Source organism: Saccopteryx leptura, chromosome 3, assembly GCF_036850995.1.
Source record: "Saccopteryx leptura isolate mSacLep1 chromosome 3, mSacLep1_pri_phased_curated, whole genome shotgun sequence".
Taxonomy (NCBI): Eukaryota; Metazoa; Chordata; class Mammalia; order Chiroptera; family Emballonuridae; genus Saccopteryx; species Saccopteryx leptura.
The window spans coordinates 322,340,903-322,366,825 of NC_089505.1; the positions used below are offsets into that span (position 1 = coordinate 322,340,903).

Here is a 25,923-nt window from a genome sequence, read left to right on the forward strand (position 1 = left end):
ACTTCTCCACCCCTCCCCCTCTCCCTCCTCTCCGTCTCTCTCTTCCCCTCCCGCAGCCAAGGCTCCACCAGAGCAAAGCCACCCCGGGCACTAAGGATGGCCCCATGGCCTCCACCCTAGGCGCTAGAATGGCTCTGGTTGCAACAGAGCAACGCCCCAGATGGGCAGAGCATTCCTCCCCCCGGTAGGCATGCCAGGCGAATCCCGGTCAGGCACATGCAGGAGTCTATCTGACTGCCTCCCCATTTCCATCTTCAGAAAAATACAAAAAATAAATAAATAAAAGAAAAAATACAATAACAACAAAAAAAGAAAAAAGAAAAGAAAAGAGAGAGGGGAAAAAAAGGGCATTCCCTTGTGCTAAAGCTACAGGGAGCATGGAGTGAGCTTGAGTATGTCCTATGAAACATGGAGCTCTATGTTGACATATAAGTCTTTGAAGAAGGAGGAACTGCTGAAATAGTTCATCAGCATTTGTTCCTAAGACAGCAGTCTTTATAGTAGAAACACCATAAGTAAATATTTGCTGTCTGTCTATAGATTAAGGGGGGAATATGGCAAATGCTGAAAAGCCATGATCTTTGTGACCCTCCTCTCCTCCAACCCCCTCGCTCTCCTCCCCCACCCTGTAGCCCCAACACTGTTGTCCATGTCTCTGAGTCTCATCTTTATGTCCCACCTATGTATGGAATCATATAGTTCTTAGTTTTTTCTAATTTACTTCTTTCGCTCAGTATAATGTTATCAAGGCCCATCCATGTTGTTGAAAAAGATCCTATGTCATCATTTCTTATGGCTGAGTAGTATTCCATAGTATATATATACCAAAGCTTTTTAATCAACTTGTCCTCTGATGGAAACTTGGGCTGTTTCCAGATCTTTACTATTGTAAACAATGCTGCCATAAACATGGGGGTGCATTTCTTCTTTTCAAACAGTGCTATGGTGTTCTTGGGGTATATTCCTAACAGTGGTATAGCTGGGTCAAAAGGCAGTTCAATTTTTAATTTCTTGAGGAATCTCCATACTGTTTTCCACAGTGGCTGCACCAGTCTGCATTCCCACCAGCAGTGCAGGAGGGTTCCCTTTTCTCCACATCCTCGCCAGCACTTATTCTGTGTTGTTTTATTGATGAGTGCCATTCTGACTGGTGTGAGATGATATCTCATTGTGGTTTTAATTTGCATTTCTCTAATCATTAGTGATGTTGAACATTTTTTCATATGCCTATTGCCCATCTGTGTGTCCTCTTTGGAGAAGTGTCTATTCATTTCTTTTGCCCATTTTTGGATTGGATTGTTTGTCTTCCTGGTATTAAGTTTTACAAGTACTTTATAAATTTTGGTTATTAACCCCTTATCAGATGCATTGTCAAATATATTCTCCCATTGTGTAGTTTGTCTTTTTATTCTGTTCTTATTGTCTTTAGCTGTACAGAAGCTTTTTAGTTTGATAAAGTCCCATTTGTTTATCCTGTCTTTTATTTCACTTGCCTGTGGAGACAAATCAGCAAATATATTGCTGCGAGAGATGTCAGAGAGCTTACTGCCTATGTTTTCTTCTAAGATGCTTATGGTTTCATGGCTTACATTCAAGTCTTTTATCCATTTTGAGTTTATTTTTGTGAGTGGTGTAAGTTGGTGGTCTAGTTTCATTTTTTTGCAGGTAGCTGTCCAATTTTCCCAACACCATTTGTTGAAGAGGCTGTCTTTACTCCATTGTATTTTCTTACCTCCTTTGTCAAATATCAGTTGTTCATAAAGCTGTGGGTTTATTTCTGGGTTCTCTGTTCTGTTCCATTGATCTATGTGCCTGTTATTATGCCAGTACCATGCTGTTTTGAGTACAGTGGCCTTATAATATAACTTGATATCTGGAAGTGTGATACCTCCCACTTTATTCTTCCTTTTCAAGATTGCTGAGGCTATTCGTGTTCTCTTTTGGTTCCATATAAATTTTTGGTATATGTGTTCTATATCTTTGAAGTAAGTCATTGGTATTTTAATCGGTATTGCATTGAATTTATAAATTGCTTTGGGTAATATAGACATTTTAATGATGTTTATTCTTCCTAACCATGAGCACGGTATATGCCTCCACTTATTCGTATCTTCCCTGACTTCTTTTATCAATGTTTTATAATTTTCCGAGTACAAGTCTTTAATCTCCTTGGTTAGATTTATTCCTAGGTACTTTATTTTTTTGGTTGCAATGGTAAAGGGGATTGATTCCTTAATTTCTCTTTCTGACAGTTTATTATTAGTGTATAAAAATGCCTCTGATTTCTGAGTATTGATTTTATATCCTGCCACCTTGCTGAATTCATTTATCAGGTCTAGTAGTTTTTTGACTGAGACTTTAGGGTTTTCTATATACAATATCATATCATCTGAAAATAATAATGATAGTTTTACTTCTTCTTTTCCAATTCGGATGCCTTTTATTTCTTTTTCTTGTCTGATTGCTGTGGCTAGGAATTCCAGAACTATGTTGAATAAGGGGACACCCCTGCCTTGTTCCTGATCTTAAGGGGATTGCTTTTAATTTTTGCCCATTGAGTATGATGTTGGCTGTGGGTTTGTCATAGATGGCCTTTATCATGTTGAGGTATGTTCCCTGTATTCCCACTTTGCTGAGAGTTTTGATCATGAATGGGTGCTGGACTTTATCAAATGCTTTTTCTGCATCTATTGAAATTATCATGTGGTTTTTCTCCTTCCTTTTGTTTATGTGATGAATCACATTGATTGATTTGCGAATATTGTACCAGCCTTGCCTCCCAAGAATAAATCCCACTTGATCATGGTGTATGATTTTTTTCATATATTGCTGGACCCGGTTTGCTAATATTTTGTTGAGGATTTTTGCATCTAAGTTCATCAGGGATATTGGCCTATAATTTTCTTTTTTTGTGTTGTCTTTGCTTGGTTTTGGAATCAGAATTATGCTCGCCTCATAAAAGGAGTTTGGAAGTCTTCCTTCCTCTTGAATTTTTTGAAATAGCTGGAGAAGGGTAGGAGTTAGTTCTTCTTTGAATAGTTGGTAGAATTCACTTGTGAAGCCATCAGGCCCAGGACTTTACTTTTTTGGGAGTTTTTTGATAGCTGTTTCAATCTCATTTGTTGTAATTGGTCTGTTTAGGTTTTCTGATTCTTCCAGATTGATTTTTGGAAGATCATATGATTCAAGGAATTTGTCCATTTCATCTAGGTTGTCTAGTTTTTTGGCGTACAGTTCTTCATAGTATTTTCTTATGATGTTTTGTATTTCTGTTGTGTCGGTTGTTATTTCTCCACTCTCGTTTCTAATTTTATTTATTTGAGTCCTCTCTCTTTTTTTTTTTTTTTGGTGAATCTCATTAAAGGTTCATCAATCTTGTTTACCTTTTCAAAGAACCAGCTCCTGGTTTTATTGATCCTCTGTATTGTTTCTTTAGCCTCTATGTCATTTATTTCTGCTCTGATCTTTATTATTTCCTTCCTTCTACTAGCTCTGGGCTTTACTTGCTGTTCTTTTTCTAGTTCTTTTAGATGCAGGGTTAAGTTGTTTATTTGAGCTTTTTCTAGCTTCTTGAGGTATGCCTGTAATGCTATAAACTTCCCTCTCAGGACTGCTTTTGCTGTGTCCCATGAATTTTGAGTTGATGTATGCTCATTATCATTTGTTTCTCAGAATTTTTAAATTTCTTTTTGATCTTAATGTTAACCCATTTGTTATTTAATAACATGCTATTCAGTTTCCAAGTGTTTGAATGTTTTTCAATTTTTCTATTGTGGTTGATTTCTAGTTTAATGCCATTGTGATCAGAGAAAGTGCTCGATATGATTTCAATCATCTTAAATTTGTTGAGACCACTTTTGTGCCCTAACATGTGGTCTATTCTAGAGAATGTACCATGAGCGCTTGAAAAGAATGTATATTCTGCTGTTTTAGGGTGAAAGGTTCTGAAGATATCTATTAAATCGAGTTGATCTAATATGTCCTTTAAGTTTGCTGTTTCCTTGTTAATTTTCTTTCTTGAGGATCTATCTAATGATGTTAATGGGGTATTGAAATCCCCTACTATTATAGTATTGCTGTTGATCTCGCCCTTTAAGTCCATCAAAGTCTGCTTTATATATTTAGGTGCTCCTATATTAGGTGCGTAGATATTTATAATGGTTATATCTTCCTTTTGGATTGCTCCCTTCATCATTATGTAGTGACTTTCTTTATCTCTAACTATGGTCTTTGTTTTAAAGTCCATTTTGTCTGACATAAGTATTGCTACCCCAGCTTTTTTTTCATTTCCATTTGCGTGGAATATTTTTTTCCATCCTTTTATCTTCAGTCTGTGTACATCTTTTGATTTAAGGTGTGTCTCTTGTAGACAGCATATGTATGGGTCCTGTTTTCTTATCCATTCAGCTACCCTATGTCTCTTGATCAGATCATTTAACCCATTAACATTTAAGGTTATTACTGATATGTAATTGTTTATTGCCATTTTTTTCTTTAAAACTCTATTCCTCTTTTGCTATATTCTTTTTTTCCTTTGATCTGTTTACGACAGGTCCCTTAGCATTTCTTGCAGCCTTGGTTTGGTTGCAGTGAATTCCTTGAGGTTTTTTTTGTCTGTAAAGCTTTTTATTTCTCCTTCAATTTTAAATGATAGCCTTGCTGGATAAAGTAGTCTTGGTTGTAGGTTCTTGTTCTGCATTACTTTGAATATTTCTTGCCATTCCCTTCTGGCCTCAAGTGTTTCTGTTGAGAAGTCAGAAGTCATCCTTATGGGGGCTCCTTTGTAGGTGATAGTCTTTTTTTCTCTAGCAGCTTTTAATATCTTCTCTTTATCATTTAGCTTTGGTATTTTAATTATGTTGTGTCTTGGTGTTGGTTTCTTTGGGTTTCTCCTTAATGGAGTTCTCTGTGCTTCCTGAACATGTGAAATGTTTTCCTGCCTTAATTGGGGGAAGTTTTCTGCTATAATATGTTTGAACAAAGTCTCTATCCCTTGTTCTTCCTTTTCTTCTTCAGGAACCCCTATGATGTGGATATTATTTCTCTTCATGTTGTCACAGAGCTCTCTTAGAGTTTCCTCAGACTTTTTGATTCTCTTTTCTTTTTTCTCCTTTGCTTCCATGCCTTTATTTATTGTGTCCTCTAACTCACTGATTCGATTCTCTGCTTCATCCATCCTGCTTTTAATTCCTTCCATTGTATTCTTTATTTCAGATATTGTATTTGTCATTTCTGACTGATTCTTTTTTATTATTTCAATGTCCTTTTTTATATTTGTTATCTCTTTATTTAGGTTTTCGTAATGGCCATCTATGTTTGTTCTAATATCTTTGAGCATCCTAACAATCGTTATTTTAAACTCTGCATCTGGTAATTTGGTTATATCTGATTCACTTAGGTCCTTTTCTGGGGATTTCTCTTGGTTTATTTGTGTTGTATTTCTCTGCCTCCACATTTTCTCTTCATGGGAGTGGCTGTAATCACATGCTCGGGTGCACAAGGTTGGTGGCCTTGGCCTTTGCCCCGCCCCCGTGTGTGACATTATGCTCGGTCCTGAGGGCACTGGTGAGCACCTTTGCTTAGCTGCGAGTCTCTGCCTGTTTCCGGGCTTTTGCCCTGCCCTTGCAGGAGGAGCCCACTCAAGGAACGGCTCCTAGCCTTGGCTCTACCGCCGGCAGGACTGTGTGCCCAAGCTCAGCTCAGTAGCGGAACTCCGCCTCTTCTGGGCTTTTGGCTCCACCCCCGCGGGAGGAGCCAGCTACCAAGTCAGACTGCAAGCCTGGGTTGCACTGGCGGGGCAAGGCTGTGCTCAATGTTAACTACTTTTTATAGTTAGTACTAGAAACACTACTAATAACAATGAATATGCTGAAATTTCAGCAGTAGTGGCCATTATTTCTGCATTTTCAAATGAATTCCAGGCACATAAATTATATCACTTAATTGACCCAACAATGACATGATATATGTATGATTATGGGCACAATTTTACAGATATGATTATCAAGGACCAAAGAGATTTAATGCTTAAGGTAACATAGCCTGTAAATGTTGAAAAGAATAAAATTAAGAAACAATTGAAGGACAGGCAAAATAATTATTTCCTAGCTAACCATGCTTCATAATCTAATTCTCCCTGAGCTCTGACTACCTTCAGAAAGCAGACTGGGCAAAATTTCTACAACATTAAATCAACGTTTCCAGAAATGATAGGTCACAGATGCTCCAATCTCTAAACAAAAGAGCAAAACTCTAAAGTTGTCTTTAGTACTTTGATCAAGTTATCCCCCACTCTCCAGAAAGAAACAAAGCTAAATCAGTGCTCATTGTCAGTGTAAGGGCTTTTCATCTCTTGTCTCATTTACTGCTGGTACCCCAAGGTCTTTACCTGCTCGGTTATGTACCTAATTGTGTCTTTAGTAGGTAGTTCAGATGATGAAAAGAAGGTATAGTACTCATGAATGCTCAGACCATGAGCTTGTATCCATTTCATGGCAAAAGTACACCCTATACCCTCAACTGTGTCTTTCAAAGAGCTGCAGTGGGCTATGAACAAACCCATGCAGATACACCTTCTTCATTGGAGCAAAGAGAAGACAACCAGTTGGTAGGATAAGCATACACTTTCCAAATGCAGACAAAGAAAAAAAAAGGTCACCTTGAAGTGAGATTAAACCAGTGTGGAATACCCAGTTCAAAGCCACATGCTCATGATTCCAGGAAATCTGTCACTGTTATAGGAGTACAAGAGAATGAGCTAATACTTTTAAAATATATATATTATCTCTAAAAATATAGCAAGTAAGAGACGAGCCACTCCAATTTTAGAACTCTGAAAGACAAATTTATTTTTCTAAGGCTTTTCTTCCCAGAAAATTTACATATTAAAGAAGCCTGTAAGACTAATTTACCTGCAAAAGTAACTAAGATAGTTATAGAAACAGAACAAAAATACAATAAAATCCAGTTTTACTAAATGAGTCGAACTCAAAGTGTATTATGGTTTTCAGAGGATTTCTTTTAAGTTCCTTTGATGTAGTAGAGCTGACATACTTGCAAGACTCAATTAGCATGCACCTTCTAGGATTACCAGTACTTCAGAGTAAAGACTTTAAAGCAAATAAACAAATGTGAACTTTTACATATTAGGAAATAACATTTATTTATTTTTTTACTCTACAAGGAAAGTGTCCCAGCTCCAGCTCCTTCAACATTTGCCACATTTTGAAATGTACTCAGGACTGAAAAATAGCTGTCCTTGGTAACTGTTTAATTCTCCTACTCCTCCCAGAAGTGGATCTAGGAATTTACTGACCTATTGTGGTATTTTTCTTTAAGTGAAAGGAGGGGATATAGTGAGACAGACTCTTGCATGTGCCCCGACCAGGATCTACCTGGTAACCCCCATCAGAGGCCAATGCTTGAATCACCCAAGCTATTTTTAGCATCTGTGGCTGATGTGTTCAAACCAACAGAGCCATCATCAGCACCTGGGCTGATCTTCAACCAGTCAAGCCACTCACTGCGGAATGAGAAAAGGGAGAGAAGAGAGAGAGAGAGTGAGAGAGAAGCAGATGGTCACTTCTCTTGTGTGCTCTGACTAAAATTAAACATAGGAGGTCAATAAGTGGGGCTGATGCTCTACCCACTGAGCAACTGGCTAGGACCTATTGTGGTATTAAGAAAGTAGAGGTGGGGTCATTTGCTAGTATTTGTTTATTGTTGTATTTTATTTTATATATTTTTATTTATAATTTGGACTTTTTTATTTCATTGAAAGTAGGCTGTCAATTGTATTCTACTGTCTATAAATTCATTTTTAAAAATGTTCAAACCTGGGAAAATAATAGGCTAGTAGTATTCTAAACAATTTCTTTTAAGGGTTGCTATATTTTATAAACATCAGGTGTGAAATATATCATTTCTAGGCTGTGGGATCTGGGATAGCTTGTTACATATGGATAAGGCTGGAGCTGGGAGGCACATGGCCCTGGTTTTGGATCTTAGCCCCCTACTGGCTAGATGCCCTTATCTTTTTTTATTTAGGAATTAAATTAAAGGGGTGACATTGATCAACAAGAGTACATAGGTTTGAGGTGAGCATCTCCATAGCATTTGAAGAGTTGACTATGTTATGTGCCCAGCATCCCATTTCTAGGTATCTACCTAAAACTCAAAAACATTGGTACACAAAGACACATGCCCTCCCATATTTAATGTAGCATTATTTATGGTGCCTTTAGTTCTTTAGAATCATAGTTTCCTTTCTGGGAAGTAGAGTAGAAAGAATTCTTCTTATAGTTATTATGAAGATTAAACAAAATAAAGAGTTGAACACTATGCCAGAAACATACCTGTTTATTGTCCTAGGATGTCATTGGATTATCCAGTCACTGGATCATTGAGTTATTTTCATTTTAAAGACAAGTACCCAGAACTCAGAAAACATGGGCCTGCTCAAGGTCACATAGGCAGGTGAAGTAGAGCCAGCCACACAACCTCAGTCTCTGGACCTTGAAGCCATAGAGGTTTTCCTTTCACATTGTGCATTGTGCTTGGACCTTCCAATTTCCCAAGGTAGTTGGTGAACTTTGTCATAGCATGTGTGGTACAGGTGGTAACCTGGGCTAAGTCTTTGTGCTGTGGATTGTGCCCTTTCACAGGCCTCAATTTCACCACTTAATTATAAAGGAAAAACAAGCCCCACCTCACTTATGTGGCAGGCCCTATGTATCCTCTGCTTTTACTACCATTGTTAGCATACAGTGAAGAGAAGAGAGAGCCACCAATTACTGAGTATCTGTTGGTGTCACCTGCTTTCCATGCACCCCTGTATGATAACTAGAGTGTGCCTTGCTGTGCCAGTGAGGACGCCAGGATCAGAAAGTTTAAGAGACCCGTTAGAGTTTGAACAGAGTTGAATGCCAGAATCAAACCTAGGTCCCTCTGACTGTAAAGACAAGCATCTTGTAGTTATTTCAGTGGCAAAAACACAAAATAAATCACTAGGCCATCAGGGAAAATGAAATCACAACTGACAAAAAAAGTAGACAGCCCATTACAAAGCTAGGAGAAACAAGTATCTTGTCACAGATCTTTCAGGTTTGAAAGCTCATTCAACTTTTTATTTCCTAAAATTACAGAGAAAGCCAGAGAGGGTGGGGAACATAGACAGTTGGTTTGCAGGCGTGCAGACCGTTCCTGGAAACCATCATGTGAGATGTACATACGCATGGCTATCGGCAGGACTCCTCTTTTTCTGAAGAATAATTAATAAATATTTTCTTTTAGCATATAACAGTTGAACCAAGCAATTATGTAAACTGGAAATGACCCAAAAAGCTAGCAGTTGGCAGCAGCACAGTGAAGCGCATTGTCGTGCACATGTGCATTTTTGTCACTCCCGCCTCTCTGGTGATCTGCACTTAATAGGAATATTTTAAACTATGTAGCTAAGCAACAGAGGTAATTGTTGCTTTCTAGAGCTTTTGTTAGCACTCTACCACAGCCCAAATATGCATAATTAGGTATAATGTCTATAAATCATTATTGTACACATGTGGGTAGTTAAGTGGAGTGAGAGAATAGTTCAATGAATTGAGCATATTCACTGAAAATGCTTTTTATTTGTTTTCTGTAGTTCATAATACTTTAAAATTATCATAACCCTTTACACTTTCTCTTAATCACCAACCATGATATTGAGAAGAACTTCATTTGCATATTAGACTATGTTTAATATATTATTTAAACCTGGAGTTCCTCTGATATGAATTCAGGAGAGGATAGACCATCCTATCATATTATGTGCTTGTTTATCCAGCCTCTTTCCTAGGAAGTAAAATGTTAAATTTTTCAGTTTATTTTGAATAGATCCCAACAAAAGACTGCACCCTATAATCAGCACTATTTAAAGGGGCTAGTGTTTTGACTAAATTCTTCCCTTCATCCAAAAATGCTTTTAGTTACTATGGCAATATTTACTTGATCCTGGCAGTCCAGTGTTGATTTAGAGAGATAATTACCAGAAAGGAAGATGATGGAGATGTATTTTTGAATGTCCTTGTCAGAGACAATGTTTATTAAAAAATTAAATGAGACAAAAAAGGCTTATTGTCTTCTGCACAGACACCCTCTCCCACAGCATTCACATTGAATGGCTATGCTTTTCTTCCCTCCAAATATGTTCATTAATGCAGAATACATTTCACTTGGTATCTTTAGCAGTCTTTAAGGTGGCTTATTATTTTGTGTTGCCCATCCACCACCCTATCTTTTGAGACACACAAAAATAATCCTCCTTTTCCTCCTCCGCCTTCTTCTTGTTATTTTTCTTCTTCTTCTTTTGCCTTATTTTTTGGCATAATGTTCACTAAGGGAAGCATTGCTGGGTTGTCTGGTGCATTTCACAACCTGGTATGAGCTGGGTGCCATGCTCCCTGAAGTATACCTTGTGATGGGCAAGAGTTAGGTCACCTTAACTGATGTGTATACACTGGAACACACACACAGATACACAAAATCTTGTCACTCCAACTGGGCCATTGCAGAGGCTGAAAGGAAGTGACAGTAAGAACTGCACTGGAACAAGTGAGACCTAGTGGACTGGCTTAGACAGACTGGCACTTGAGAGCCTGCCTGTTCGAGGAGGCACAGGACTTCTTGACCATTAGCACTTCAGTTCGCCCTGTACTGAGAACTAATTAACATTCAACATCCTCCAACCTTCCCCATCTCTTGTTTCATTGTCCTTTAGTACAAATTCACTAAGTACCAAACCAGAAAATGTGTTTTATTTAAGATACTATTTGATCATGCTAATTTTCCCACTTGCTTGTATTTTTCTTATAATAGAATTTTTGTGTGAGAATTATGAAACTGTTCAGAAAGTCTTGAAAGCTTCAGAACTTTTTTAGTTATCATCATTTAGATATATTTTGTATTGTAACTAAAATTTCATAAAATCTGAAAATATGTTTGAAAAACTGTAAATGTAGAAAACATACACCAACTAAGCTTTGAAAGTATGTCGTCATGCTAACAGAGAAATCTGATGAATATGTCCTTTATAATGTATATAGCACTGTATATATTTGACTTCTTTCTCAGTGGCTAAGATTTGCAAATATTATATAAGAAGTACAATAACAATAATTCCACATTTAGTATTCTGTTACTATTATGTATCTACTTCAGTACCCTGGAATTACTTAATTCTTAATATACTGAAAATTCCAATCATGTATTTCTTTAAAGGTAACTATCAGCATGTGAAGGTCTAAGTTTTGTTTTGATTTGTTTGTTTTAAGAAAATACATATTTTCTCCCTAATGTTTTTAAAATTAATAGCTCCTACATAGTCATATATATTACATATTGCATATGTATGTATATATTATATATATTTCCCTAAAATGTTTTTAAAAATATTCTTAAATTTTAAATAAATTTAAATAGTTTTCTTAATATAACTTCCTTAAGCTATTTTTTGTTCTTGTTTTTCAAATATTGCTTTTCATTTTCCATAGAAGAAATCATGATAAAACCTATGGATGAGAATCTTCATTCAACTGCACAAGAAAACTCCAATGGGAAGGAAGACAGATATGGCTGTTACCAAGAGCTTGTGGTCAAATCTTTAATGTACTTAGAGAAATTTGAAAAAAATGCATCTGTTCAGAGTGTAAATGAAAACTTAAATGACAGTGGCATCCAATCTCTAAAAGCAGAGAGTGATGAAGTAGATGAGTGCTTTGTGATTCATTCTGATGATAGAAAAGACAAAATCAGTGACTCCCACCTAAAGTTCTGCTCCTCCAATGACAATGAAAGTAACTCTGAAAGTGGAGAGAATGGTTGGGACAGTGGCTCCAACTTCTCAGAAGAAACCAGACCACATCAAGCCCCAAAGTATATTTTAGTGGATAATAGGAAAGACGCATTGGAAGTTACCGAAATAAAAACTGAAGGTGACAAATTTATCTCTTGTGAAAATAGGTGTGATTCTGAAACAGAAAGGAGAGACCCACAGAATGCTCAAATGGAACCATTGGATGTCAAAGCCCAGGCCTCATTCCCTGGCATTGAGGAAGATAATAACAAGTGCTTGGGAGTGATGACAGAAGAGTCTGTTGGCCTGGAGAAAACAAAGGGAAACTTATGTTTGCTGGAGCAGGCAATAGCTCTGCAGGCGGAGCGAGATTGTGTTTTCCATCACACCTACAAAGAGTTGGACAGGTTTCTACTGGAGCACCTGGCAGGGGAAAGGAGACAAACCAAAGTCATTGACATGGGTGCAAGACAGATCTCCAACAATAAATGTAAGGCATGTTTTTGCATTTATTTTAGAAATAAAATTGCTTTAGGGTTGGAAAAAAATTAGTAAGTGGATTATTTCTTCCAAACAGCTTTTTTGACAAGCTAATACAATTTAAAAACTAACTTACTATATTATAAAATAAAGACTTTCTTTTTGTTTCCCCACTCTCTCAATTAATCTCAGATCAAGGTTGGTCAGTTTTGCAGTTTTTCAAACACAATCAATAGATCATTGCCTCTATTTCTTTAAATTTGACTGCTTTTTAAAAGTATATAATACTTTTTGAAAAGTACCTTATTGGACATTAGAAGTACATTACGACTTATTGGATTTTAAACCACTGTATTAATCAAATTAACTCCAGAAATTTATTTTTTCTTTGCCACCCTCTTTCTGAGATCATTTGACTCTGATTAAGCTTCAAAATAATGTCAAACTACTTGTAAGTCAGGCAGGATGATCTATCTGATCCTTCTTAGGATAAAACTGGTTGTTAATGCTTTTATAAGCCTATGTTTTTTATAAGCTCTCTAACTCAGGGCCCACAATATATATTGGCCAAGCTTAAATGAGAGAATAAATATGTTTAAAATTGTTCCTCAAATTTTAGTGAAATTGTGTCCTCTCTCCCTTAAAGATACTCAACACCACATCCCACTAGGTGGACCTGATGATGATTCCCGTAATTAAGTGGAGTTTTCCAAATAATGGTTCTTAAGTGCCTAGAAGGCTTGTTTAAAATGGGTGTTTCCAGGATCCCATCAGACACGCTGCTCCAGAACTTGATTTCTTTTTTTGTAAGCAAGTTCATCAAGTGACTTAGAGTCTAAGTCACTTAATAAGTGACTATTCTAAGTCAGACTTATTCTAAGGTCTGGTAACCAAAGAATTAGAGAAAATCAAGGTTGTGGCCCCAAGGTTATGCTATGAGAATATTTAGATGTGCTGGTTGCTGATATTTATGCAGAAATGAGTGATATATTTTGTTATTTTAAGTTTATCTTAATACTTACCAGCAATCTTGTGAGATATTATCTTGTACCTCAGAGCTGAGAAAACAGCAAAGAGCAAAATAATGTTATGTAGTGAAGAACAAGATAATGCTATGCAGACATACTTCCACGGTTGGGATGGGGACAGAATACTAATCACTAGTAAGTAGTTTGGGACAGGACATTGTATTTAACTCTGTGCACTCTACTAATATGCAATTGTTGGACTTAACATGTGTGTGTGTGTGTGTGTGTGTGTGTGTTTAATGTACTACAAAATCAGAAAAAAATTTACTTCAAATTTCCCAACCCATAATATTTAATATACTATATTTCATTCACTCTAAGATACATAACTTCTCAGTTGAATATCTTTGATATATGAAGGATGTACCATAGTTTAATTTCAATAGGTTTTTTTTTTCTTACTAGCACACAGATGTTGATTCATCTTACAACTGATGAAATCTGTAGGCAGTGAAATATAGTATTTGGAGAAATTTTATCTGAGCTAACAATAATTGACAATCTTTTTGTCAATTGTGTAGAACTTTTGTAACATTTTTTGCTTTCAAAAATTAACAAGATGATAGAATCTATGCTTGTAGGCATGGGTCATGATGGAGATATACTGAATTATTAATGGGGCTCCATGAGTCAATAGTATATTTTACTGCATAAAGTAGAGTATAGTATATTATCCTGCCTTAGGGTGTTAAAAGACTATGCAAGGAGATCCAGACCAGATTAGTATAATACAAAGGGGGAAAAAAGTAAAACTCAGGTGAACTATAGGCTAAGACTAGAGAATGCCTACAGAGTCTAAATTAAGTACTCACTTTCCTGTTCCTTTTTCCAGATTTCGTAGTCAACACATAAGAGGTGCTTTTTTCTCTGGCATGCATTCCAATCTTCTAAGTCAACACTTTTACCAAATGATAACCATGCTCTTCAAAATACAATCCTTATTTTCTTTATGTCTTGGGCATGTGACAGTTAAAAAGAGAATAGTAAGATTATAAAATATTGTTTTACCCAAACCTTCAGATGCATCAGCAATTAAGAAAAATTTGGCTCCTGTTACTACTAAGCATTTAGTGAGACTTTAGATCATAGTGTAAGTAGAGTCATCATATACTTTATTGTACAGCTTAGGGCACTTTTAGCGTGAAGAGAGGTGATTTTAATAATTGCACGGGAATATCAGGTGTGAATAGGACAGTCCCAGACAAACCAGGATATAAGGTTACCAGTGTGTAAGATCATTATGCAGCATTTCACAAAGAAAATGAAAAGAGAACCAGGCCTGAGAGTTGCAGAAGCTCTGGCTTCTAATCCTGCAAACAGGTTCTGTCCTATAGAACATTTCATCAGCATCTTTGTTTCGCCCACAGAGAGGAGGCTTGCAGACAAAGATGCATGACAGACTGTCAGTGGACCACACCTGGTCAGGAGCCAGCCCTGCCTTATCTCCCACACCCTCTCCGTCTTCCTATAGACAGATAGTGTGGCAAGGAGGAGAAACACTTGACCCTAAACCTTTTTGATATGGTTCAGCAATGTGGCCCCACTTTGATGAGAGCCAAGAGAGGAAAGGCACCAAAATACACATTGCTTCTTGTTTTTCTAATTTACTCTTATATGGCATCAACCCTCCTAATTTCATCAGACTTCAAGGAATGTCTGACTGGTCATCTACAAATAGTATATGCCCAGATCAACTTAAAATTAGGCAACATGTTTTGATTAAATAAAATCTATGTCCATAAAAATCATAGTCTATGACCCAGTGTCTCTTAGCTGAAAACACAGTACACTCTTCATATTATGGCATTCAAATCCTGTCTCTCATTAAACAAAAATGCCTACTATTCAAGGCATCTCTATCTTTCCTCTGTTCATGTCTCACTTACAGGTCAAAGCTTGCTTTCTGCTCTATGTGCCACCACCCCTTCTCCCTCCCCCCTCACCTCCTCCCCTCACCAGTGTACCTGATAACTTGGAGGTTCTTGGCTTCTCCCCTTTTGGTGCAACCATGGCTGCCCCAAATTGTATTACAAAAAAACTGCTGTGCCCATCTGCCCAGGACTGTCTATAATCCAACAACTGGTGTGATATGCTACCATATCACATAGGTAGGTCTGCTCGTTGCAATCTCTCTCATTAGAGGTGGCTGCTGGATCGTGCAACATTGCCCTTCTCTGGGCGCCATGCTTGGAGCAGGAGCATGTGTGCCCTATGCATCTTCCAGGCAGCTTTGTGGCGGCAATATTATACAGATTATTTATTTTCACTCTAGAACCAATTGTGTTTATTTTTCTTGATACTTTACTTTCTGAGCAGCCTGCAGCTCTCACCATCCCAGAGTTGTCCTTTCCTGAGGCCTCTGTGCACTCTGCTCCCAGATTCCATAAATGTCCGAATGCTGAGTGACAACCTTGCCTTCATGATGGTATATCATTCCATGCACCAGTGAGGGGAGCAGTTTGGGCTGTAAGAATGCATTTCTGTTTTAAGTTCATCTACTTTCTTACTCACAAATATGAATATTCTAAAGAAGGCCTCCCATTAGCTCTAGCTTAGTTAGAATTCCTTTTAGTTCCTGTTTGTTTTATATATTGAGAAAACCCTTTGTCTAACCCTCAGCAATGTGTGTGCCAGAAGATTAAAACCCCAAGCTTGTCTTCAGCGCTGCCCCTTTAGGCTGACATCCCATGGCAGCCTGACAAAATGAGTTACAAGTTGTCCCTGTCCTCCACCTGGCTGCACCTGTGCTCCCCACCCCGACTTCGTGTTCTTGGCAGCGCTCTGCAGACCACTCAAGGTGGCCTCCAGTCTGTGTACTTCCATTCTCTGTAAGTCTCCTGAAAGAAGCTTTCTTTGCCAGACTTTCTTTCTATTGCCTCCGTTTTTAGTTTATGCATTCAAAGTAAAATCAACAGCTCCTTTTCTGCAGCCATTACATATTGACCCATTGGTATTTTGGAAACTTGGGCCTCTGAAGCACTGCCAGTTTGTTGGGCATGGCACAAGATGGCATTCTTGAATCCCTGTCCTAATTTTTGTGGAAGGAGTTTTCACACATGTCTAGGAGAAATCCCTGGGACCTGACACCTGGGGCTGCCTGCTTCATGAGTGACTTCATCAAGAGCGAAGATGTCTTTCTCAGATAAGGTGACTTCTTCATTGTAATTTTGAACCTAGCTTTTTTCATACTCTTTCAATAAGAGATAGTTTTTGGTTTAAATTCTTTCTTTCTTTTTTCTCACTTTTTATTTCTTTTCAAGAGCCTGTGTATTCTGTGACATGGAATTGCATTTTCGTAATGAGGCTCTCACTATAATCTGTGATATGACAACTTAAAACCATCTTCGTATTTTAACACTCCCTTGCTCTGTGTCAGCCTTTGCTTAGGAAACCAAGAAAATTGAAAACATTTTTTTTTATGTTTCCACAGGTCTTAGTTGAGGGTCTTATTCAATGTAACCTGAGCAGAATGTTTATGATGATAAAACGGAATAAAGTGAGAATGTCAACCTACAAGGCCACTTTATTGAAAGGGAAAAGAAAAAGAAATAACCAAATAAATCTTTCAATTTAATTCCTCTGTAGATTCACCAAGGCCTGAAAAGAGAGAGACCAAGTGCCCCATTCCAGGGTGTGATGGCACGGGACACGTGACGGGGCTCTACCCTCACCACCGCAGCCTTTCGGGGTGCCCCCACAAAGTGCGAGTCCCCCTGGAAAGTGAGTACTACTTAACTCTGAAAGAAGTAGGTGCCTTGTTATACATTCCACAGCATCACGTTATCATTTTATTCCTCTACTTTAGAATTAGAAATGGAAAAAAATATTTGCTTTAATTTCATCAAGATAATTTTTATCTAGCTTGGTGTTCAAAATAGAGTTTACTAATAGAAAACATGGGTGCAGTCAGGCCAATAGACCAGGATATAACTGACATCGAGAAAATAATTTGTTAATTAGAGTTCCCAAAAAGGAGGAGACAGACCTTACCAGGTAAGGCCATACTGGGAAACGCCAGGGCCAGTCAGGGGGCAGAGTGAAGAGAGAATTGTGGGCAAGACCTTTCCTGTGGTTTCAAAGGGAAGGATCAGAGTAAGCAGGTTTAGGATTGGATAGTTTGAATTCCTTCAGTAGCTCTGAGGTTGAGGGTCTGTCTAAACTTGTCTTATACTTGGCCCTGGGAGATTAGGGCAGGTGGAGAGTGACCTGTTGTGCCAGAATCTGATGAAAGAGGCAGTTGGATAAAGTCCTGAAATGATTGGTTTGCATTTGAAAAGTATTTACTGTCTCTAGGAATTAGGTAGCCCTGGGAGGGGCAGTCTCGCCAGGGTAAACAAGACCCCAGAAGTCAAAGAATCAGAAGACAGAAAATAAATGGTATGGTTAATATACTGTGTGACTGCACAGTTCTTTCCTGTGTGGAGGCATGGCTTCCTTGAATCCACAAGGAGTATCAGCCTCAGTGCGTTATTTCAATAAAGGAAGTGCATCACTTCACCAATGTCCTCCCAACCTGCCTCTGCATTTAGGGTCATGTGATGTTTATGATGTTGCCCAGAACATCCTACCACAGCTGAGGGCCCTGAGCAAGAGCAAACCTGAGTTGGTCTCCCCAGCCACATGCCCACTATGAGCTAGGAAACTGATGGAAAAGGAAATGACTGCCTCCTAAGTTTTCAAGTAACTCTGTGTGTTTCAAGTATCCTCTATTTTTTTAACCTACTTATTGAAATACTTCTTGTGTCATACAAACCACAGGAATGGGAATGACTCAACATCACTCTTACAAGCATTTTTTTTTTGCGAATCACTGAATTTAATCAGCTCAGCACTGTCCCACTGGATTAGCAGTTCCTCAAAATGATTGCCACAACTACACTCTTCACCAATAATTGAATGGCAGTGGGGCTGAGGAGCAGTGAGCAAGGGACAAGAATTAAAGTAACATCTCTTAGGAAATAGAGAATATATTCAGAACTTCACATTGGGGAGAAAAGACAGAAAGAACTGCTATTTGACAAATAATGGCTTTTATTCACTCCAAGGAAAAGCACATAAATGTAAAAGGAAGAGTATGAAATTTCAGTGTAAGTTAAATATAAACATAATCATTTACATTTAGTGTTGACCATAACCTGAGATTTAGAAAACCTAAAACTTGGACGAGCTTGCTGAATTTAATTTTTGAAGTCCTTACAATGCTCATTTACCTCAACCCCAGTAACTATGGAGAGAGAGAGCATTGTGGATTATATAATTGAATACATTGAATGCAAAGTTGAGAAGTTAGTTTGTTAGTGTGTTATGTATTTATGGTATACTATTATTTCTTTTTATGTGATAATTTGTGCTTAGTTCTTGCCATGCATGAAAATGTGCTCAAGTGTCCCACCCCAGGATGCACAGGAAGAGGACATGTGAACAGCAACCGCAACACTCACAGGAGGTAATTACGACAAGCTGCTAACCTTTTACATTACAAAAAGAAGTGAGAAACATTTTCCACCAAGAATATAAGAAATTAATAATGTGTTATCCAAATCACTGCATCGCTATCAAAATACCTTACCACTAGAAATAAATAAGAAGTATTCCAAATTTATGCAGAGTAAAAAGAAAAAGACCTCGTTATTTACTTTTCTAGAAATGTTCATTTAAGCAATTGATTATGCTAACAAAAATGTTCAATTTAAAGACTATGGTTACACATTAATATAGTTATATAGGTAGAACATGTTATCTTTTTCTCTGGACCCTCACTATACCTCTATTGACATCGAGAAGAATTGCTTAGGAGTTACCTTGAATCTCATTCTAAAAGCATTAGAAAGTACCAAAAGGGTTTCAGTATACTGTGATTTTGACAATAAATCAAGATGAAGCTAAACATTATTATTCCATTTTATGATCATGGTAACTCCCCTGCCAGGTAAGTATCATTATTACATTTCATGAAGAGTCATCTCATTGAAATCTCAACTAACTTAAAACACATATATGTATTTATATACAAATGATTTGTGAATATGAAAATATTTTTGGTGAAAATGTTTATTGTTTTATGTGTATTTTTATACACATCCCATGATATATAGATTATGTAGTCTGAAGATACTATTTCTTTCATAAGCATATTGCTAAAATCCTTCATATTCTATTCTTTCAAATTAAACTAAAACATCCAATGAAGTCCTTAACATTTTCCTAAAGATCTAAAGATAAATTATGGAGTTATCATGCCAACATCTATAGTTGGATACATTGCAATCAGAGTGAGAATATTTCAAGTAAAATATTATGAACTTTCAGAATAATTTAGTTATTTCTCTGTTACATAATATTTTGATTTTAAAAATGAGTTTGTTATCTGAGATTCAGTTGAGGGACATGCGTTAACACTATTGTTTGCAAACCCTTTGGGGTCTTTCAGTATGAAAATAGTGCTAAGTGAACTATTAATATGAGCTAACATTTAGCATGTGCCAAGTATGCTGTGAGGTACATGCCAAAACAAAGTATATTCTCTTTTTAACTCAAATCTTCCTTTTTTTTTTTAAGTCTTTCAGGTTGTCCAATTGCTGCCGCTGAAAAATTGGCGATGTCTCAGGACAAAAGTCAGCTTGATTCTCCCCAAACTGGTCAGTGTCCTGACCAGGTTCACAGGTATGACCCTCTCATGATGTCCCTAAAACTCTATTCATGCTATGCTCCTACATGATGGATCTGTCACTTCTTGTGTGCTAGCTTGTTTACTATGGCCTGGCTTTCATTCTCAGCTACCAGTCTCCACTTGAGAGGCCAGTCTAGGCGATCATACTATCACTTAAATGAACTTCTAGACCATTGAGAACTTTCACTTGAAATTAACCTGTATGCAAAAATAACATAATGTAGATTAACTTAAAAAAATAAAGTATATGATAACATATCTTAATCAACATTTTGCATCACTTCATGCAACCTTTCCTTCTGGTCAGCTATGTTCTTCCTTATGATTGACTTCACCTTTCTGCCCAGAGAAAATGACATCATAAATCACTCTTATCACTCAAACTATGTGATGTTATATATTTATCCTTCTGTTCTACATATACCTATAGTTTCTTTAAAACAAAAATTTATTCCATGAGTTGATAACTATTGATAAAGTATCTCCCATTGGTCCTAGATGCATCGTAATGTCTGACAGTTTAGAAAACCATATTTATACCTAAGTAGTAAATTACTCATAATACCACTTAATATAAAGTTATACATTTATTAACATAAATTAAACAGGATTAAGACAGATAACCAGATTTTCATTGTTGTTACTGTAACACTAAAATGCAAAATAGATTGTTCAAATATTTCTGAGATTTGGCTTCTCTTAATATTTGCTTCTATAGTTTTAATTGAGTCAAATTGGCATTCAAATCATGAGTGAAGAACATATATGTTAAGTGAAGTACATGAATTACTGTATAACTAGGAATTTTAAATCTTATAACAAGTTCTTTAGTTAGTATTATTATATTCTCTAGTTTCCCCTAAATAGGTTATTTATCAAATATAGAAATAACATTAAGTCTTATTTTGCTCATTTCTTTAAAAAAAATATTGTTTTAGACTAGAACACATGCAACATTAAGGGTATAAACCAAGTTATTATATATTATATATACAATAACAAGATTAACTAATCACTCAAATATTTTTATGTTTCTGATAAACAATTTTTTACAAAATCCAAGAAACATCATCAAAACTTTGACACTCTGATGAGTCAGTCAAGTTTCGGTAGAAAATAAAAAATTTTATATATATATACAAATTTTTGATATTGCAAAATCCTGAAAAGTATATTTATTTATGTTCTTTTGCCATCAGAACATAGCGAAACAACATGTGTGTTCTCCTTGGCTGAAATTGATACTACACAAATATGATGTTTTTATTTAATCCAAATACAATAATTCTAATAAAATATTTAATTCACATTTAGCTGGGATTAGGATAATGTTGAAAAATGTGATAGCTATGATAATACAGTAATTTATATTCATATTGAAATGATTTAATGTCTATAATATTGAAACACTATTTAAAATAGAAAAAAAATTAGACAAATTAACAAGATGGGTGAAAAACCTAAAAAGAAACTCACAATTCAGCAATCAATTTTCTGGTGTCTATGCTGCCTCTTTTATGTGTTAGGCTCGTGCCAATTCTGGTGAACAAAGCTAAGTTCAACATTGCTTTTTCTGAACAGAATATAATGTACAGTATTTTCCTCACTAGTTAAAATTATGACTTTGCACTACTGCTTTGAAAACCAGTTACTAACAGGCAGACCATAAATACCTTGTCAGTGCCTCATTAATAATTATGTGGCACTTTTCTCTAAGGAGCTCAAAGTGCTAACATACATCAAATATTTGTATGTATGATACATCTCATAACGTTACATCCTTGTAACATCTGCATAAGATGAATGGAAGATTGTATGTCTCTCTCTTGCTGGTTGGAGACTGGGACATACAAAATGAAGTTTCACCTTAGCCATCCAGAGCTCGAAGTTCCTCCCTACCTCTTTCTCCTGGTGCAGAGCACTCTGCTCTCCTGTGCTTTGACCACAGTTCTCTCACACAATGCAGTGTCTCTGTGTGTATCTACAAGCATGACACATCAGATTTGCTTTAAATTATGATCCTGATATGCTCACCAACAGTTTTACCATTACTTCTTTTGAACTCTTCAGGACAAGTTTGGTGAAGCAAATAGAATTCAATTTCCGATCACAAGCCATCACCATTCCCAGAGCTACGGTGTCAAAAGAACAAGAGAAATTTGGGAAAATACCATTTGACTATGCCAGCTTTGATGCACAGGTTTTTGGTAAACGCCCTCTCATACAAATAAGTCAAGGCCAAAAAACACCACCATTTCCTGAATGTAAGCTCTGAGTTCTAATACTTATTCCTAAAAAATGAATATTGTGTATATATATGTATTTGAGGGATGGGAGGTGAGTATGTACTCAAATATGCTACTTACTGCTAGAAAGAGAGAAAATATATTGTGCAGTAAACTAAAATAAACAATAATAAATTGATCAATGTTACTGATTTTTTATAAAATTACACTGAATATGGTGATTGGTTAACAGATTAATTATTCTACAATTATGGTACCATTGTTGACTCTAAATGTAATAATTTATAGGAAATATTTAATTCATATTTGGCTGGGATTGGGATTAATATATTAAAATTATAATATAATAATTAATTATAATAGAGCAATTTTAATTCATAGTGAAATTATGAAGGTTAACAGGGAAAATATTGAAATACTACTTAATTCAGCAAAAGTGTTGAGACTGAAAGTAAGAGAAAAAGTGAAAAGTCTAAAGGGAAGGATAATTTAAAAATCAAGATTTTACTAGAAAAAAATGTGTGGCTGTGGAGATATTTATCCACAAATTTAAGAATTTATATAGAGACATTTAAAATGTGTTAATACTTTAATGCTAACACATCTATATAGAAGATATGTTTATAACTTAAAGATGCTATAACATATAAAACTTGTTTTTACTAACACTTTTTTTTTCAAGTTGTTTAGATTCTTTAAATATTCTAATGAAAAGGAGAGAAAATAAATGTTGGCAATAAAGCCAGAAATGATTTCTGCATTATGGTTATTTAATTATAAAGGAAGAAGCCAAATAATTCCCCATTTTGAGTCCTCCATAGACCATGAATCTCATACAACATTCTACAATTCTATGGAATTCCTTTGATCTCACACCTAGTTACTTAGACTGAGTGCTCTTAGAGAAAAGGATATTTGCTTCATTCTGTGATATTGATCCCTTTCAAAGAACTAGAATGCTATATAAAACCCAAGAGTAGATAAATACAGACTTTAAAGGAGTCTGCCCATCAACAAGAAGTACATTATAGTCCAAAAGGTATTTTACTTATTCTTACCAAAAACAGGTCTCAGCCAAAATAAATAACCATTGAAAACCTGTAGGATTGAGGTAAAAGTTCACACACACAGACACACAGAGTATGTTTTGTATATATCTAGCTAAAGAATTTTATGTCCAGTCTCACGTAGTTTTATTAAATATATACAAAATATATACACATACATATGTGTTTGATTTTGGTAAAGCTACTTAATAAGAGCAATCTATGATATTGGTATAAAAGTGGGAAATAAGGATATTGATTTTAAAATGTGAAATATTCAGTAGCATTTTCATATTTTTATATAAGGATAATATTTGATAATGTTTCAAATTCTGTTTTATGAAAAATAACTATTAAAATATTTAAAATAAACAATATTTACTGAAAAATAAATAAATAATTGAATACTTTTATATGATCCCACATTAAATCTTGGGTGTTTTTTCTATAACCTTGAGTGATGTTTACAAACAACCAGAATGAAGAGAAATATGTTTAATTTTCTCAGCAATGCCTTGGTGTCCATAATAGAAACATAACACAGAAATTCAACCTTGGTATCTAAATTACCTTTCTATTCACCTTGAGAACTTTTCTTCATTTTTTACTCATAGTGAACCTGAGTATGCAAAATATCAGTTCATTAAAGATTCTGTTATCTATTTACTTTCATTTAGTTGGATGAAAAGATAACTTCTACTGGTTTAACTACAAAGCAAACCTGTGTATCAAATAATAAAAATGCAATTCCATATCTAAATATAATTTCTTATTATAAAAACAAATATTGAAAGAATACATTTTATTCTGTACTAGAATCGCTGGTCCTCACACATACACAGTTATACATGTACAAGCCTTAAGCCTCTGTATTCCCTGATGTGTTTTTGTTAGTGTGATTTTTAAAGTACAGTTTTTGTCACAAATGCTTTCAGTGTATCCACCCCATAGCATTAGCTATGGAGTTTTTGTCATAAGAAATATAAATACAAAAAAAAAATGAAGAGAATAGGCATTTTCCCCCAGCAATCATGTCATTTGATGTGTGAAATTCTGTGAAAACCAATCTGAACAACCTTCATTTAATCTACCAGTGCACAATGGATCATATTTTAATTTATTCTTCACATATTTTAATGCAAGAAGTTTTACCTTTAAAACAAGTCTATTTAATGACTAAAACCACATACATGCAATTGCTAATCAAATCTCTTTTCAACAGCAAAGCATTTTTCAAATCCAGGGAAATTTCCTAATCGACTGCCTAGTGCAGGCGCCCACACACAGAGCCCTAGCCGTGCCAGCTCTTACAGCTACGGTCAATGTAGTGAAGACACCCACATAGCAGCAGCTGCTGCCATCCTGAACCTTTCCACCCGCTGCAGGGAAGCTGCAGACATCCTCTCCAACAAACCACAGAGCCTGCATGCCAAGGTAGGCCAGTCCAAGAGCCTGGAGGGTGAGCCAGTGACTGAACCGTGAGAATAAACTGCCTTTCGTGTTCCTAACCACATTCACTACCATGCCGCTCCCACCCCTAAAGCACTTTCTCTCCTTGTTTTAGGAAGAGGCTCAGGGGAACATTGACAGGGATGAGCTTGGTGGGTTCAAGGAGGGGTGAAAAAGTGGTTGTCCTGGAAAGTGGTGTACCAAAGGTAGGGGAGAAGTGAACTAAGGAGACTGGTGGTGGGGGATTTATAGCTTTCAACCCATTTTTTGTTTGAGGAGTTTGGCACACAGGAAAAGAGGAATGCTGTTAAAACGATCTGAACAATGAAAGTTTTTTTGCTATCTGCAAATCAAAGATGAAATAAAAATTTTGATTGAACAGTGAGTTGTAAAACATTCCTAAAATAAAAAAGATAAAAATTTTATTATTGCACTTGATAGCTAGCCGAAGTTGCTATAGTATTCTCAAAGGACACATAGGAAAACCTGGATACATTAAATCAACAAGACATAGTTCAGGGAGACTTGAGATCTTAGGGCATTCAAATCCAAAATCTAATTCTGTTAAGTTTACAAAGATGCCACATCTCTGACACCCCTGAAGTAATCATACTTTTTCTAATAACCTCACCTTTCTGACTAACAATGAGAAGTCTACATCCATGTTTACGATACCTGGATGAAAACATGAAACAGAGATCCTCCCTGTCCTGTCTTTAGAGAAGGAGGGGCTGATCAGGCTGCAGTGCCCAGGGGCTGGGTAGGACTGTGCCTACCATAAGCCAGAGCCTATCTACAAAAAGAGCTCAGTTAAAATAAATCTTTTCCTACATAGATGGCTGAAGCCAACTGAAATAAAGTGAGCAGGTTTATTTGGAGAAAAGATTTTTACCATCTTTCAGTGGAAGATGCCTTGGGTTAAACTCTAACCTAGAGACTCGAGTGCTTAATGGATATAGCTCTTTTTTTTCCCATTTCGGCACAGCTCTATCCTGGGTGTGGTCAGCTGTCTACCTGTGCCTGCCAGGTTGAGCAGGACTGCAGTGTTATGGAGCATTTGACAAAAGAATCAGAATTAGCTTCTGGACAAATCTGAGCCAAGTAAACCTCAGGAAGAGTTGATGGCCAAAAATCACTCAAAAACAATTTTTAAACAAAGGAGGTTCTTAAAAAA

The 25,923-nt window shown here is 36.3% G+C and overlaps 1 protein-coding gene across 1 annotated transcript in view; it reads left to right on the top strand.

Annotated features, from left to right (window-relative positions):
• LOC136401213 (suppression of tumorigenicity 18 protein) overlaps positions 1–25,923 on the top strand; it is a 120,153-nt gene that overhangs the window by 46,300 nt on the left and 47,930 nt on the right. Inside the window, exons 6-11 of the mRNA XM_066379067.1 lie at positions 11,529–12,320; positions 16,924–17,058; positions 18,694–18,784; positions 19,897–20,001; positions 22,079–22,272; positions 24,523–24,734. Of these exons, the coding sequence (XP_066235164.1) occupies positions 11,529–12,320; positions 16,924–17,058; positions 18,694–18,784; positions 19,897–20,001; positions 22,079–22,272; positions 24,523–24,734 (1,529 nt within the window). The remainder of the gene's footprint in view (positions 1–11,528; positions 12,321–16,923; positions 17,059–18,693; positions 18,785–19,896; positions 20,002–22,078; positions 22,273–24,522; positions 24,735–25,923) is intronic.